This window comes from Phoxinus phoxinus, assembly GCF_949152265.1.
Source record: "Phoxinus phoxinus genome assembly, chromosome: 1".
NCBI classification, from domain to species: domain Eukaryota; kingdom Metazoa; phylum Chordata; class Actinopteri; order Cypriniformes; family Leuciscidae; genus Phoxinus; species Phoxinus phoxinus.
The window spans coordinates 46,561,144-46,579,089 of NC_136876.1; the positions used below are offsets into that span (position 1 = coordinate 46,561,144).

Here is a 17,946-nt window from a genome sequence, read left to right on the forward strand (position 1 = left end):
TTTATTTTTTAACGTGCGAAAATTTCGGATGCGAATTTCGGACCTTAATTTTGGGTGTACTGTTTCTTTAATAGCTGGGCATCATTTCTCTCTCTCTCTCTCTCTCTTCTGTTCACTTCCAGATTCCAGCCGGTAGGTCTGGTGGAGCGAATCCAGGCCATCGCCCAGAACGTGTCTGACATGGCTATACGAATGGAGCAGATTCTCAAGAAGACTAACATCCCAGGCAGAGGTGATTGAGGATTTTCTCATTGTAAGGGGAAGAACGTTCCGGGTTACTTGACTGTAACCCTGTTCCCTGAAAAAGCGGAACGAGATGCTGCGCTGCTTAGCGCATTGGGAACGTCTTTAATCGTGACCTGCTGTGAATATAGTGTGTAAACACGTCGATGGAATCGACCGGAAGTAATATAGCCTCGGTCGGTGACGTCAACGGCGCGCACCCGCGACGCGAGGCTATAATTAGATGAGCCGCAGGTGCATCGTCAGGATATTTTGTCTGAAGAGCAGTCCTGGGACATCATCAGCACGGCAAAGTAGCGCAGCATCTCGTTCCGCTTTTTCAGGGAACAGGGTTACAGTCAAGTAACCCGGAACGTTCCCTTTCAAAAGCTACAATCGATGCTGCGCTGCTTAGCGCATTGGGAACGAGAATACCCACGCCGCCGTGCTTGAAGGTGTCTGGACTCCCTACGGCTGTGTAGGTGTGCTCACAAGAAACGCAGGAAAGCCCTAGACATTAGCTTGCGATGTCGACTCAAGGACGTGAGAGCCCGGAGTGGTATGAACATCCAAACTATAAAATCTTATGAATGTGTGCGGAGAGGACCAGCCTGCCGCATCACAAACAAACTGCAAGGGGGCACCTCTTGCCAAGGCAGCAGAGGAGGCGACCCCTCTGGTGGAGTGAGCCCTTAGACCTGTTGGCGAAGCTTGGCCGCGCGCCTCATAGGCAAGAGCAATAGCATCCCTGACCCAATGTGACATGGTCTGTTTAGTGGTAGCGGCAGCACCCCTGTTGCTGCCCCCATAACAAACGAATAGTTGCTCTGACTTACGTCACTGGCTAGTGCGGTGGACGTAGGCCTGAAGAGCACGGACTGGACACAGTCTGTGAGATCTCTCCTGCTCCGGCGTTATGAACGGTGGAGGGCAGAAGGCCTCTAGAGTGACCGGATGTACAGCCGAGAATGGTACCTTAGGCAGGTAATCAGGATGAGGATGCAAAAATCACTTTCACCATTCCTGGGGCAAAGTCTAAGCAGGATGGCGATATTGACAGAGCCTGCATGTGCCCGATTCTTTTAGAGAGGTTATAGCCATAAGAAAAAACATCTTTAGGGTCAGAAGTTTATCAGACGCTGACTCTAGAGGTTCAAAAGGGGTCTCAACCAGACCCTCTAGGACTATTGCTAAGTCCCACGAAGGGATCTTTGGTTCTTACGGGAGGCCTCAGTCATCTGGCCCCAATATTGAAGCGAGCGAGCTGAGGATGTCTCCAGAGTGGCACCCCGTCAACCAAGGCGTGGCAAGCCAAAGAGCGACCACATAAACCTTGAGAGTGGCGGGGCATGTACCTGTTGATAATTTTTCCTGCAGGAAATCCAGAACTGAAGCAATCTGGCAGTTGACCGGATCTGCATTATGTACAACACACCACCTTTCAAAGACACCCCAGTTGTTGGCATAACTCTTTCTAGTGGAGGGAGTCCTAACACTTAGAATGGTCTCAATAACGGCAGGCGAAAGCCCAGTGTCCCTCAGTTGGTACCCATCAGGGGCCAAACATGAAGATTCCACAGGTTGGGCCTGGGATGGAATATCGTACCCTCCGCCTGGGAAGATCCCTCCTCTCCGGAATCGCCCATGGCGAGCCGTTGAGGAGAGAAATATCTCCAAGAACCATACTCTGTTCGGCCAACGCAGCGCTATCAGTAAGAGGCAAGACCCTTGTTGGCGAACTCTGGCTAGAACTCCTGGGAGCAGAGCCACTGGAGGAAACGCATACAGGCGCATTTTGGGCCATGTGTGCGCAATCGCATCCAGACCCAGGGGGCTGGGTGACTCAGAGAGAAGAGGAGACATTGCGCTGTCCGCTGGGCGGCGAAGAGGTCCACCTCCGCTTCATAAAATCTGTACAGATTGCGTGAGCGTAGACCTCACTGGTGATTTAAGTAAGAGGCTGCCGCTCTAGCACTAGGACATGACAGCCTAGGGCATGACAGCCTCTCAACTAAGGGAGAAAGTATTTCAGGGCCAGAAATACATATTCCATCAACTTGAGGCAATTGATTTGCTAGTCAAGATGATGCCTCCCCAAACCCTTGGGCTGGACGATCACTTAAGACCGCTACCCAGCCCGACAGGCAGGCGTCTGTCGTTAGCATTATGCGACGAGAAGACACACCAAGAGTGGGACCCAAGGTGAGGAACCGGGGTCTGAACCACGTAGAAAGGGAACGAAGCTACAGCGCGTAACCCTTACCATAAACATGGATTTTAGAAAGTACACGAAGCGTTCAGCGCGTGACTTACCATAAACATGGATTTTTCAGAAAGGACACAAAGCACCCAATGCGTGCTTTTGCCTCTATTTGCCCTTAGGGAATTTGAGCCACAAATGAAGTGGTCTCATGTGCAAAAGGCCCAGAGGGATCCCTGTGGACGCAGCTGCCATGAGACCTATCCTGACCTAGCCAGATGTTGCTTTAGGGTGTTTAACAATGGTCTTGACAAGCGGGGGACAGTTGTGCCCCCGATGGTGACAGAGTCCCATTTAAACCCCAAGCACGTTGGAGAGTGAACGCTCTTCTTGGCGTTGCAACTTAACCCCATAGAGAGAAGCGTGGATCGATATTGATGTCGAAAGCGCAAGCTCCTGAGACTGTGCCAGTATCAGTCAATCGTCTATGTAACATGGCTAGGTCGAATGGAAGAACCCGATATTGGTAGGCTTCGCCCCCAAAAGCAAACCTCGGGAACTTCCTGTGTTGTGGCAATATTTCTATGTATAAATATGCGTCTTTAAGATCGACCGTGAAGATCCAATCATGATGTTGAATTTGCAACACGATCTACTTGATAGTTAGCATCTTGAACTTGAGCGTTCTGACGGAACGGTTCAAGCCTCAAAGATCTAAAAACGGACGCAGTCCCCCATTTCTTTCTTGTGACAGCAGATGCGCCTACTTCTGTTTTATGGTAGTGGGAACACACCGTTAAAACGAGGAGGGCAACATATTCCTTTTACTGTCTTTAGGACACAAAAAGAGATACTCGGCAGTAGCTTCCACGCTGCCAAAGTCTCTTTAAAGGGTACCAAATTTAATACTTCGAATTGGGGGAATGTTAACTGTTCTGTGTCCTGGGCGATAACAGGAAACAACAGAACCTTCAACATTTCGCTGGAAACTGCTACTCCCTGAATCACCAAAGGTGGCAGGGATGTAACAGTGGTTTCGTGAGGGTGTCAGGTAGGAGCTGATTGATGTATTTTACATGCCCTATCCCGAAGGGGCACACCCCCACAGACCTGGGACAAAAAACTCAGGATTTCTGTCTCTGGTATATTATGAGGCTGCTGAGCGCGACAAACCGGTCCCCAGTCATTACGAGGGGGAACGCAACTCGCCACACTCTGCTTTTGAGCCCTCTTTTTTTAAAAACAGATCAGCCTGGTACACCTGCAACACTGCCATAGTGTGCAGAGCAGCACCAGTCTGACCCTCACCAGCGTGGATGTCATTATACACGGCATGGTGGGTAGTGCTGACTCCTTAAATGACGATGAGCCACAGAGAAGAGATAGCCAGCCAGCGTCTCTTCGGACTGGCGCATCATCGTATGCACATGCCCCATGATAGTCTAATAAATTGACTTCAAGGGCACAAAGAATAAGGTTTTCCCCATGCACGAGTTAACGTCATGGAGATCCTCAAGGAGGACAGTCTAGCTGTAATCTGGCCACTGCACGAGTCACCAACTCGAGGAACCTCTCACACGCTTATCATAACGAGAGAAGTGCTCGGAGTCAGTACTCTCAAAGTCCATCATAATATATATATATTTAGATGGCTTTTTCAATATTTAATCCCTCAGAATTAAATGTGGCCAAAGAACAGCAATTATTACAAGCATTTGATATATTGCATTGAATATCTGATTTCTCATCATCATTCAATTCATCAGCAATAAATACAGCCAAATATCAATCAGACACGGTCTGGATGACAGGCTGTATTTAAATCTTTCATAAGATCAGCCTGGTATGCCTGTAGTGTACAGCGCAGTACCAGCCTGACCCGCTGAAAATGCATGTGATAATACGATCCCAGGGGAGAGAAAGCCTGCGCGCGTCTCTCCAATCTGAGACAGCATCATATAATCGCGTGCCTTTGCACCCGCGATAGTGAATTGGTCGACGTCGAGGGCACAAAGACACGTCATGTATAAATATATATATTATATTTACATCTTTATTTATAATCTTTGAGTGTCTTTTTGTTGTGATCAGTGTAGTCTGGCCACTGCACGAACGATCGCCCCGAGCAGTTCTCCTTTTATTATCACGGGAGGAACGCTCGTAAGCGGCAAACTCACGAGATTAAATGTCCTCTGCCCGAGCCGAAGAAGCGCCGAGGCACGCTTCGGTAGTCAGGCAAAAGGACATCGCGATCTGGAGAGAGAGCAAGCGAAAAGGACGCACCCGTCTCTCGCTCCTCAGCCAGATCGACATGCGAGCCCCACAATCGCATTGTAGGTGCCACCCCTTTGAAATAAGCAAAGCGAACGCGAAGCACTTTAACTGTGAACATTCCACTGTGCTCGAATTCACCATGCTCAAACGCAAGGGCAGCATGCTCTTTCCCAAACAAACAAAGCAGTAAGCGTGTGTATCCAGTTCTGAATAGGACGAGAACATGGAGGGACACAGCGCTTACTCTGTTGACACATTTCTCTTTCTCTTTTTACTTTTTAGATCGTAGAGAGATGAGAAAGAGAAAATCTGCACACTGTCAGTGATAAACTAAATAACTCCTAACAAAGATCTGTAGTAGATAGAGAGGAGATAAATGCTTGCACACCAAACACAGTGAGATCTCTGAAGACAAAAGACCTGACGATGCACCTGCGGCTCATCTAATTATAGCCTCGCGTCGCGGGTGCGCGCCGTTGACGTCACCGACCGAGGCTATATTACTTCCGGTCGATTCCATCGACGTGTTTACACACTATATTCACAGCAGGTCACGATTAAAGACGTTCCCAATGCGCTAAGCAGCGCAGCATCGATTGTAGCTTTTGAAAGGGAACAAATCACAAATTGGATACTTTTAATGTAAAAATAGTATGAACACTTTACAATAAGGTCCCATTTTTGTCGCTGTTGGGGCGACAACCAAAAATATTTCAGATTTTTTATTACACTGTTCAAATTTCAGACCTATCAAACTCAAAATGTTCTAGTGAATGATTTTTCCATTGGCCTAATTACATTTCTGTGAATTGAATTTTAGCAATTGACCTGTCGCAGGGAGCTTGATTGACAGGTGATCTGACCAATCATATTTCGCCATCCGCCATTTTGTCCCATAGCAGTCAGGAGAGTTAGTAGATTAACATGGGAGGATTTGAACTTGAGAAGCGGAGTGTACTGACGCCTTTCCTCGGTTAAAACAACATTCCTTCTGATGTTCATTCATGTTTATTTGATGCTATAAATGAACTAGAAGGAAGAGATGATCGGTTCACGAGCAGCTTTAACTGATGCTCTACAGCGATCTGTCACGACACATTAAAGAGCCACAAAACGGTATTTATAGCTTAAATTTCTTTTTTTAAAAATGACCAAATTTGAAAGGTGAGACTTTGTTTAATATCAAAAGTAACTGAAAAGTAAGCTGGTCTGTCCTTGTCCTGTCTGTCAGTGTGTTGTCAGTCTCCTCTCTGCTCAGCGATGTGGCGTGAGAGGCTTGACATTATTGGCTTGTCGTAGCGACAGTAACTAAGGGGGGCGGGTCTTTGCGAACTGTCAATTGTGGCAATAGTGTGCTCAATCAGATCAGAAATAATATGTTGAGCCACTGGAAAAATTTAGTTTATCAAACCGTGTCGTTTGGTCCAATTGATAATTTTACGCTCAATTGATTATTTCTCTCTGTCCCAAAATAAAATATGTATGAAAATCATAAATTCATTAAGCAAAATACAGAACACAGACAACAGGGTTGACATTTTATCACATCACTTTATTAACAAATCAATTCCAGCACAGGATATTTAGGTGAAAATGCCTAATTTTAAAGAAGGAAAAACACTGAATGCATTCAAGAAGTCTTCTGCATAACAGGATGTCTTGTTGTGGTGAAGAAAATTTTCAAAAGCGGCACTGCATAGATTAAAAACCAGCACATTAACATAAAAACTAACATTAATGACAAAGCTTCCCTGCATCACATCTGACAAGTGACAGAACAGAAGTTACTTAATTAAATAATGAGGATGAGACTTCAACTTTTGACAATACGTTTTTTTTTTTTTTTTTCATTTCGGATGAGCTGGTGTTATCTATTTTTAGCGGTTGTTACCTGGATGGTGCGATTGACCAATCGAAATCAAGTATTCCACAGAGCCATGTAATAATAGGCTATATATAATGAGTCCTTCATTCATTGTTACTGTAATCAACAGTTATTATCATTTCATTTCCTAGTAAAGGAATTGTTAATTGGTTATTAGTAAATAGTTCTCACTTTAGATTAGGTCATGCAAAATGTCATTAATTAAGTGCTTTAAACCAATCTTTATTAGAGATTAATTGCACTGATATTCAGTGTTCTTTTACATTTTTTACAAATACATTAAACACACACACACACACACACACACACACACGTACTTTTGCATATGTAGTCTACGGGAACTCTCGATACATATTGATTGTATAGTACTCTCCCCTTCAGAGAAACAAACTAATTATATAATAACACATTATATATATATATATATATATATATATATATATATATATATATATATATATATATATATATATATATATATATATGAAAAAAAAAATAGTCTCATTGTGCATATACTTAAATTAAGTCCTATGTTGGCAAACAAGAACAAGATTGATAAACTCAACAAAAACTCTCGTCTTAGTCTCTTTATAGTGAGCCACAGTCATATTAAAAATTCTGTTTAAAATTAGACATGAAGAGGTCTGGGCTCAATGCCATTTTTCAGGACAACACATTCGCTATTTATTATTTAATGCAACTTGATTAAACTTCATCGCAATAATGCCAGTCATCTCTTGCCGCTATTTGTTCAGTGAGGCCCTCTGTAGGTTCAGATATCTCTAAAGTTTGCCAACCGAGTTTGGTCGATTTCCAGCTGGTTTTTAGTGAGCATATGTGCAAGATGCGTGGGAGGTTTATTTAAACTACTAATGCAAGACAAACATAATTCATACTTCTGCTCTGCCATTTGGACAGAAAAAACAAGGATTCTTCTCAAACTCTGCTTACTTTGTTAAGAAAACTTGTCTTTTTTGAAAAATAGCACCAAAGTGTGCTACTGAAATAGTTATGAATGACTTTTTAGACATTTCGAATTGTAATATTTCAGTTTTGACTTGACAATACTAAATATCTTTTGATCTAAAGCCATACACTCGCTGTGTTCTCAGTTTCCAGTGGCTGTGCCTGTTGACAATGAATGTGAAAATGTGACACAACATGACAATCCCAGCCAATCAGAATATGGACTTCATGCACAGCTGCACTACTTCCTGAACTTTAGCCAGCTCCTTTGTTTCCTGTCTGCCATCATTGGACAAACTGATTAATCCAGGTATGCCTGACCAACAACAATAATCAAACACACCTGGATTAATCAGTGTGTCCAATAATGGCAAACTTTCAAAGTGCACGGTTTTAAAAACGGCCTCCGTGTAAACAACAAAAACACAAATCTCTGAAAAAAATAACGTCATGCACATGCGTATTACATGTTCGATATAGAGTTTCATTGCCATGTAATGGCCTGGCAGCAGAATACAGCGTTTTTAGTCATTTTCGCGGATCCGTGTGAATGGGTTTTGACAATGATGATGTCTGTACGCAGAAAACTCAAAGGAAAAACGTCTCTGTTTTAAGCATATCGTTGTCGTGTAAACGTACCGTTTTAGTGTATTTTTGATCAAATAAATAAAGGTGAAACTCGAAAAAAAATTATATCGTGCAAAAGTTAATTTATTTCAGTAATTCAACTTAAAAGGTGAAACTAGTATATTATATAGACTCATTACATGCAAAGTGAGATATTACTAGCCTTTAAGGTGCGTTCACACTACAAGCTACAAAGCGACACGTTACCATTCATTTCAATGGGGAGCGGGCGTTTTCCAGCGACACACACGATCACGACTGTTGGCGACCTGATGGGGCGTGTTTGGCGACGTGACAAAGTTGAAATCTGTTTAACTTTATGCAAATGAAGAGCCACTTTCGGGCATATTTTCCTTCCAAAATGTTTGTTTGTAGTGGCAAGAAAACGGATTTGTTTTCTACAACATGGAGAAACATCCGTGAATGTCACTCACAAACATTACTAGGCAACCAGTAGCGGGAACGCCCACTAGCGACCTCACCGCCAGCCACTGGAGACCTGCAGCGACAAAGTCGCTTGTGTGAACGTAGCTTTATTTGTTATAATTTTGATGATTATGGCTCAGAGCTTATGAAAACCCCAAATTCAGAATTAGAATATTGTGAAAAGGTTTTCATAAGCTGTAAGCCATAATCATCAAAATTAACAAATAACAAATAAAGGCTTGAAATATCTCACTTTGCATGTAATGAGTCTAATATATTAGTTTCACCTTTTAAGTTGAATTACTGGAATAAATTAACTTTTGCACGATATTCAAATTTTTCGAGTTTCACCTGTATAGCCTTGGTGCAAAAACTAGCTTTTTTTTTATAGATATCCCCATACAAAAGTAAAGTCATAAATTAGATCACTTTAATACTTCAGATGCTTCTCCAAGACGGCATTGAGATTTTTGCTCAAATGGAACCGCTCATTTCAAAAGAAATTGACAATTTCTTTGTTGGTTTCCAAAATATCCGAGTCTGCAACCAAAGACATTTCAATAGGGATCTCTACAGAGTTTGGGGAGTTTCAACCGCAGGACGCTGGAGTGAATCTCCCAAATTAATGTTCCATGGGTACAGAACACAAGAGCCAGTGGACGTCCTTTGATTTAAGTGTTCTAGGATATTTTTTCTGCTGCTTACCATCTTTTCATAATCAAGCAGAATAGCCCATAATTCCTTTCTCTGTATGCTTCTCGACGGATCTGAAGTAGCCTGCTTTACAAAGAACAACATCTTTCTAAGTTAATTAGGCTGACTGGGACCGGCTACCAGTGAGAGATGGGAGTTTATTAATCAAGGAGAGGGGGGATGTTTGCAATTTTCTACCCTAGTGAACAGAAAGCAGTACAGAGCTCTTAACAAAGCCCAGAGCAAGCCTTGCTCAGACAAGTACGAGATATGAGGCCGAGAGGTCACTTTCATAATAGCTAATAAAGCAAGCTTAAAGTAAGTTGAGGAGATGGAAGAAGATGCGGAGGACTCTCCCAAAGCCTCATTAAAGCCGAGAGCGTTCAGATCCCACTGGTGTTCCCCACCGAAGCTGCCATACTGTGGAAATGTGTTATCAGACTGTGACCGCCTGTCCTGTTTTCATCTACAGGCCGAGATGGAGTTATGGGCCAGTGCGAAGTCCCGAAGGATCCTGGGTACCCGGATTGCGCCAGTAAAGTGGATGTGAGTTGACAGAGATTTTTTTTTCTAAAAACTCTCATACTCCTTTATGTCTGTCTTCGTTTCTTCCGCGGTTGCCTCGGAGGGGAACAGATTGGTGGAAGCAAACACTGGCAGCCAACAAATTGATTTCTTGCAGTGTTTTCACACCTGTTTCGTTGATTGATGATGCCGTTTCATAGATGATGTCTCTCTTCTAATGTGCAGTTTGTCCTCGTTTTAGAAAATTTGACCAGTTTTACCTTTGTTTAGCCTTTGAACCATGTGAACAAGTCTCAGCGTTTGGCCATAAGAAACCTAGAGTGGATTTACCATATTGGGTAACACTTTACTTGAAGGAGTGTGCATAAGACTGACATGACACCTTCATAATCATGACACGCATGTTTATGACAACTGTCATTAAGTGTGATTTGCTCAATTATGACATTTTTAATGCAAATATGACATTGTTTGAGATGTCTTTGTTATGACAACTTGACATAACAACTTGACATTACCAAGACAACATAAATTGTCATAAATATATCATAAACATGACATAGCAGATTACATATCAAACTTAAGAAACCACTTAGCTTTATGGGTTAACATTACATTAAACATGTGGTTGGTTTTGACATTGGCTGTCATGAGGCCATTATAACTGTGTCATGAATGTTTTTCTTGACCTCAACTACAAAATGTCATTTTAAGGACAAATTCAATCCATAAAGCTAAGTAGTTTCTTAAGTCTGATCATTAATCTGCTATGTCATGTTTATGACATATTTATGACAGGTTGTGTTGTCTTAGTAGTGTCAAGTTGTCATGAAAAAAGACACTGACAGGTTATGATGTATTGGTTAATGCCAAGTTATCTCAAACAATGTCATATTTGCATTAACAATGTCATAATTGAGCGAATGACACTTAATGACAGTTGTCATAAACATGCATAAAACCTCCTTCATATTCATGACATGTGTCATGTCAGTCTTATGCTGCACACCCCTTCAAGTAAAGTGTTACCCAATATTTGATATATAGAGAGAGCTCAATTTGAAGTCATGGTCTTTAAGACAAATTCAAAAACGAATTTGATCGAGTGAAAACGCATGGTACTGCAGCCAGACAAGATCTTACTGAATTTTTTTTTGAGATATCAGTCTAAAATTTGGAACACAACTTGGTTAGATTTATGGCTTCGATTTTCTTGCCGTTTTAGAGTAAAACGTTATTTTAAAATTTTATATTTCATATAAAAATTTCAAATAGTATTTTTGTGCATTTTTCATAACAATACACGTACCATTCTGTTACTTTTTTTTATAAGTTCACTTTTTTAAACTTCTTTCACTTCAGCAATAATCTGACAAGTGTCGTCTCTGAAAAGAGATTAATCAAAGATTGCTCTAAATCAAGATTTACCACAGTTTAAGTTGGAAATTTAATTTTCATGTCTATGCTCAAAAAGTTAATACATTGATTATAAATACAGCGTAAATATAAATTTGTTTAAAAAAATACCCTAAAAATACAAAATTATTAAATAAAAATAAAACAAACGCAAATATAGTACAATCATTTCATTGACAAATAAAAAAATAAACAAAATCTGTCATTTTTTGACCACCACGCGAAGAGCACCAGAGGGTTAATTTTATATTGCTAGTAGAATAATAACAAATATATTGTGAATACTGGACACATCAGCCAAATTTGCCATGTAACCAGTCGAGTTTCTCAGTCCTTTCACACCAATGCCAAATATTCAGCACAAAACAATGCGCATTGTTGTGGGGAACATCCCATATGAGAGCATTTGCTGGCACTAATGCACTGAAACCATTGAAGCCACAAGCACATGTAGCTGCAGTTGTCTTCGTACAAGACTTGACTTCGTACTTATAAAATCAAATATGTGCAGTTCGTAAAAACTCTTTAGTTTCCATGAAATAGATGTGTAACCTGTGATAAGCAAGGTGCCTGCATAACATATCCAGCACTAATTTACACTTTTGCCCTGTTTGACACATGGTTCATCCTCATGAATATTTCTCCGCTTCTTGCACATATTTACACCTACCTGCATCTACATTCTTTCTCCACATATATTACATTTGCATTTTTTCCACTTTTCAATAAATTGATTTTTATGAAATATAGGGCTGTCAAAATGTTAAAATAATTATGATGGCTTTAATGATTTGTATTGTAGGTAATGCACACGGGGGAATTTGCTAAGAATGAATTGCTCCCGCTGAAAGCTGTTTATTTGGATGTTCTGTCTGCGCTGCTTTAGGCCCCGATCCACTAAATTAATTATGCAGATCAGGCAACGGCACAAACACACCCCCAGAACCTGTGCTGAGCGCAGTTTGCACAGTGCGGTTGTGATCTCAGGACCGCAGTGCTGTATTGTGGAGAGCTCAGCAGATCTGACATATTTCACACGGCCTTTTGTGAATAAAGCACAAACTATAATGAGCCTAATTATGGGTTTGCCCTATAACAATGACTCAAAATACTTTTTTTTAAAGAAGTCTGTTCACCAAGGCTGCAGTTGTTTGACCAAAAATAAAGAAAAATCTGTAATATTGTGAAATATTATTACAATTCAGAACATTATTTTGATAATCCACTTTAGACAATCTATGTAAGTAACTTTGATATGTCAACTAACTCTCATTAGAGTGTTAATAGACTGTTCGGGTTAGTAGAATAAGTTGACATGTAATTGCAAAGTCACTTATAGTTAGTAGAATGTCTGTTGGGGAGCATCAAAATAAAATCTTAGCAGATATTGAGCAGACAGTCTACTAAGTTGCAAAGTTATGTATAGTTAGTTACCAAAAATCTTACTGATCCCAAATGTTTTAACTTTATGAAATCTGCAATGATTACATAATACATCAAATAGAGTTTATGGAGTTTATAGAGTTTATAGAGTTAATAATTGAACCTTCAATTATTAACTCTTTTCCCGCCAAAGTATTCTCGTCGCTTCATGACATTTAACCACTGTAGACACATGGACTGGTTTAACGATGTTTTTACTTTAATGGACAAGTTCGGTATTTTAAACTTAAAGCCCTGTTTTCAGATCGTTTCTGATGAAATAGAACGGGTATGCTCACACAAAAATCGCTGCAAAAGATGCTTTCCAACATGTGTTTTACCATTCGCTGTAAACTGTGGACCTATTTTTCCAAACGCCTCTCACCTGTACATTCTTCCGTTGAGAGCTTGAATAATAGACACTCCAGCCCAGTTGGTGGCGGCGGAGTAATACCGTACCTCACACAGCACATCCAATACAAGTCAATGGAGTTGGACAAAAACTACGATAAAACCTGTTGGAAAGCATCTTTTGCAGCGATTTTTGTGTGAGCATATCAGTGAACATGCAAAAACGCAACTTACTTTTGTTTCGTTATGTCTGGGGGTTTTTGTTGTTGTTTTTTAAAGTTTTTTTAATTAGGGTGTTGAATTTGCTTCTACTGCATCCCGTGCTTCTGATATTCATACAGCTGAGGATCTAAAAGACACATGCATCATCTTGTGTACCAATATGTATTTTCTAGGGCTGGGGGAATTAACGCGTTAATCTTTGCTATTAATTTGAGATGTTTAACGCTTTAAAAAAAAAATAACGCAATTGACGCAGCACTTTTTTTGCCGCGACTTCCTGTCCCGGCTGCTATTGTGAGTGTGCCGAACCAGGTCATGATGGAGAAGGATAAGGATGGAGTTTTAGGAGGAATGTTTGCATTTATAACGTTGCCTGATGGCGCGTTTGACAAAACAATGATGCTGTGTACAATTAGCAAAGCTGAATTCCAATACCATAGAAGCTGGATGCACCGAATTATCGGCCGAAAATGACATTTTTGGTTTTTGGCCGAAAGAGAAAAAGGGCAGAAAATATAAGCCGAAAATATGCCGCCCCACTCCTCCGTGTTCGGCGATCAGGTTTAACGAGCAGGTCTTTTCCGCTCTGTGTGTGCGCCGCGCTCTCCGTTCTGTGTGTGTGTGTGTGGTTGTCGGCTCGCTGCGCTCTCTGCTCAAGGTTACGCTCCGTGTTTGCACTGTGCGTTCTGCTCTGTCGTTCACGGCCCAAACGTTCCACTCATGTACCGATCACGCACTGGAAATGCAAAGTCCGCTCAAATAACGTGACATTTCTCAGTATAGACTTCTGTTTGCATTAGCCCTACTGAGCTAATATAGCCACGCTGGGCAACAATGGTAAAATGACCTGCTCTGATCACATGCTCTGGTAATAATAGCTTTGTAGGACTATACTTTATTTTGATAATTAGTCAAAAAATAAATCTGTTAAATCTGAGTATGTTGCATAGAACTGAATGAAGAATGATTTATGTTTAATATTATTTGAATATAGGGCTATTTTATGTTCCTTTTTTCCTGTGTTTAATTTAATTAGGTGATTCTACGTTTAAATATTGATGATTACAAGCTTGGGGGAAATGCGATTAATTGCAATTAATTACAGCAAATTATGCAATTAATTAGTTACATTTTTTAATCGATTCCCAGCCCTAGTATTTTCCTTTCATTCAGCCATTTGGATATTCGTTCTGCCACTGATTCGTTTAACTTTTCTTTACCTTAAATTTGCTGTGAAAGTGCTGTTAGAATTGTGTTGAATGTGTCACTCATGTCTGAAGTATGACACCATCACCCATGTGGAGTGGTTGTTGTATGGATGATCGTTTCTTTGAGGTTAAATGTGTGTTCAACACTCCCATTCCAAAATAATCCCGAAAGCAGCCAAATCAAACCAATCTTTTCTAGCAAAGTGTTTACATTAGACAAAAAAAAACAATCACACATTTCAGTTTATGTGCTCTTGTAAAGGTTTGCAGAGGCATTAAGATGAAGACTGAACCCAACATGTAAATAAGACCCTTTGAATGAAACGCTCTATCAGTTCCAGTTCCTGAACAATGCCAAGATCCCCATGCAGAGAATGTACTGGTAACATATATAATTTGAATGCCCTCTAAGTTGCTTTGAATAAAAGAGTCTGCAAAATACAATGTAAATGTAATTACAAACCTGAGTTATTCATGAAAACGAATCATTTGATGGGTCCCGTCATGCTTGGTTTGGGTATCATCACACCTCTGTCCCCTCACTGTGAAATGTCAAAATAGTGCCAACCTACAATTAACTGTTATTCATCTCTTACTGTTCAAGTGGATGAGAGCCAGGTGGACATCAGACCCTTGCTACACCTTTTATGGAGTGGACGGCTCCGACTGCTCTTTCCTCATCTACCTTAGTGAAGTCGAGTGGTTCTGCCCCCCGCTGGCCGGGAGGAATCAAAGCAGCCACCCCACAGCCAGCAGCCTCCCAAAAAGACAGGTGAGTGTCTGAAACAGTCAATAACTACAATACTGAGTTCACTGACACAGAGAAGCTTAGAGGTTTGTGAGGAGTTACTATTGCGAGGGCTGCCCCCTAATAGTCGACTAACCGTTAGTCGACTAGAAGAGGTTTGGTCGACCAAGATTTTATTAGTCGGTTAGTCACAAAAAAAAACCCACAGGAAATTCATTTACGGCAGGAAATCCAAACATTCACCTATCATTCATCGGCCTCAAATATGGCTTATCACTTGAAATGTGTAAGTAGTATGAAACTAGTGTGGAGAGGACGAGTTAGCATCGTCAAAAAAAAAAAATCAATAAATTGTTCACATTTTTAAACAGTCTTTCACGACACACTCATAATCATTACTTTTTGCCGGTGCGCTAGGGAAAGCTTTATGTGTGCGTTTGAGTGCTGATTAGGTTATGCATTACAGGCAATTAAAGGGATAGTTCACCTAAAAATGAAAATTCTGTCAGTAATTACTCACCCTCATGTTGTTCCAACCCCGTAAGACTTTCGTTCATCGTCGTAACACAAGTTAAGATATTTTTGATGAAATCTGAGCAACGAGAATACTTTTTGTGCGCAAAAAACAAACAAAACTAACTACTTTATTCCACTATTCATCATCTTCAGTGTGGGCCTCGAGTGTGTTTGCGTAGTATATCTGCGCAGCACGTCTGTGTTGTACGTTGTACGCATCACACACATGACCAGCGTCGGCCAATAGTGAGCCTACGTGGTGACGTACAACACAGAAGCGCTGCACAGATATACTACGCAAACCCACTCGAGGCCCACACTGAAGATAATGAATGGTGGAATAAAGTCGTTAGTTTTGTTTGTTTTTTGCGCAAAAAAAGTATTCTCATCGCTTGAATAAACGTATGGTTGAGCCACTGTAGTCGCTTGGACTATTTTAACGATGTCTTTAATAACTATTCTGGGATGGAAAGTTTCAATCTAATCCCTTAAAGACCCACTCCGATGAAAATCATGTTTTTCTAGGTGTTAACATGTTCTTGTGGCATTTTTCTGATGTTAGAGAACATATCTTGAGAAAAATAAGCTCAAAGTTGTATTTCTGAGTATTTCTACATTCAAATGGCTGTGAATCAGTAGCAGACGCTAAAATGCCGGCTAAAATAGACTGGAGTTGTGACGTAGTAACTCCACTGGGCGGGGCTAGTTAGTTAAAAAAGTTAACTCTCTGTTAACTTAACTTCATCTGTGTTAAAGCGATGTAGATTATAATGTAATGTAATGCGTTTTACAGGGGCTTTTTTGAAGTTGTGTTTTGTGTTTAATTTTACTCAGCAGCAGGGTCAGATACACACACACAAGCCATTGCATGTCATTGTGAGCTCCGATAGTGGCGCTCAAATTGGAACACATACTGTAACAATAAGTCACTTTCACCGTCGAGTTTCGCCTGTCGCAGTCGTTTGTCCCCTTGTGTGTCAAGTCCATCACTCGTGAGAGAGTCAGTCAGTTTTTCAGATAGAGCGGTGACATTAGCATCATAATAATCCCAAAATTCCGAGCAATCCACTGATACTAAATATGTCCTCATTGATCACTGTGGGAGGGATGAAATATCGAGGCGAAGTCGAGCTGTTTTTTACCGCGACGTCTCGGAGTGAAATAATGATCGGTGGTGATCAGAGCTCTCAGCAACGGGGAGAGGGAGGGTCGTCTCCGTGCCAACGGCTCCGCCCACAACACAGAGGCGAATTGCTAATGAGCTACTGCCGCTCTGCTGAAGCAAAGTCCCAGAAAACAGCACAGGTTTTGAGATTTTGGCTAAAAATGGCATAATCATAATTTAAAGACCACTGGGAATGTTTAAAAATAGCTCAAAATATGATCGGAGTGGGACTTTAAGAAGCCTATGGAGGAGTGAGACAGCTCTCAGATTTCATCAAAAATATCTTAATTTGTGTTCCGAAGATGAACGTAAGTCTTACTGGGTTGGAACAACATGAGGGAGAGTAATTACTGACAGAGTTTTCATTTTTGGGTGAACTATCCCTTTAAAGACTCATTATTAAGTTTTATGGCTTATTGATATTATCGAACGATTAGTCGCCTAATCGCTTAAAGAAACGACTACTAGTCGACTAGAAAAATCTTTAGTCTAGGGCAGCCCTAATCTGAAGTTTATAAGGCTCTTTTCCTAAACATAATGAGTTGCCTATAAGGCAGCATTGCAGGTATCTTTTATAAAAATAAAAATAAATATCCAGAAAAATTTTATGGATGAAGCAAGAGAAATAGCAATTATAAATACACTTTTGTTCGAAAGTTTGAAATCAGAATGAGGAAATTATTTATTTATTAAAATTGACAGTAAATATGTATGTAAACATGTTTCATGGTTTCCACACAAATATGAAGCACTGATTTCAACATTGATAATAATGAGAAATGTTTCTTGAGTATCACAATTTTGAATGATTTTTGAAGAATTATGACACATAAGACACATTCATTCACGCCGTCGTAATTACCGTAGACTCCATGACATTACATTCGGAGCCGTTCACGTCCTAAGACTGGGAATTATGCGTTTCTATGGCACCACTATCAACGAATAAATGAATCTGCAGCGGTCAGGTGGTTCAAGTCGAGCTCTCAAACTATTCCATATCTTACAAGCTGTAATTACGAGCTGTACGAGGACGTGAAGGCTTTTCACAAGTTGAAATCATGTAATTGCGGCAATTAC

At 40.8% G+C, this 17,946-nt stretch overlaps 1 protein-coding gene across 1 annotated transcript in view; it reads left to right on the top strand.

Annotated features, from left to right (window-relative positions):
* Window positions 1-17,946, top strand: part of mgat5b (alpha-1,6-mannosylglycoprotein 6-beta-N-acetylglucosaminyltransferase B) — a 147,864-nt gene that overhangs the window by 45,399 nt on the left and 84,519 nt on the right. The window contains exons 4-6 of the mRNA XM_079590347.1: window positions 123-232; window positions 9,766-9,839; window positions 15,042-15,209. Coding sequence (XP_079446473.1) covers window positions 123-232; window positions 9,766-9,839; window positions 15,042-15,209 — 352 coding nt within the window. The remainder of the gene's footprint in view (window positions 1-122; window positions 233-9,765; window positions 9,840-15,041; window positions 15,210-17,946) is intronic.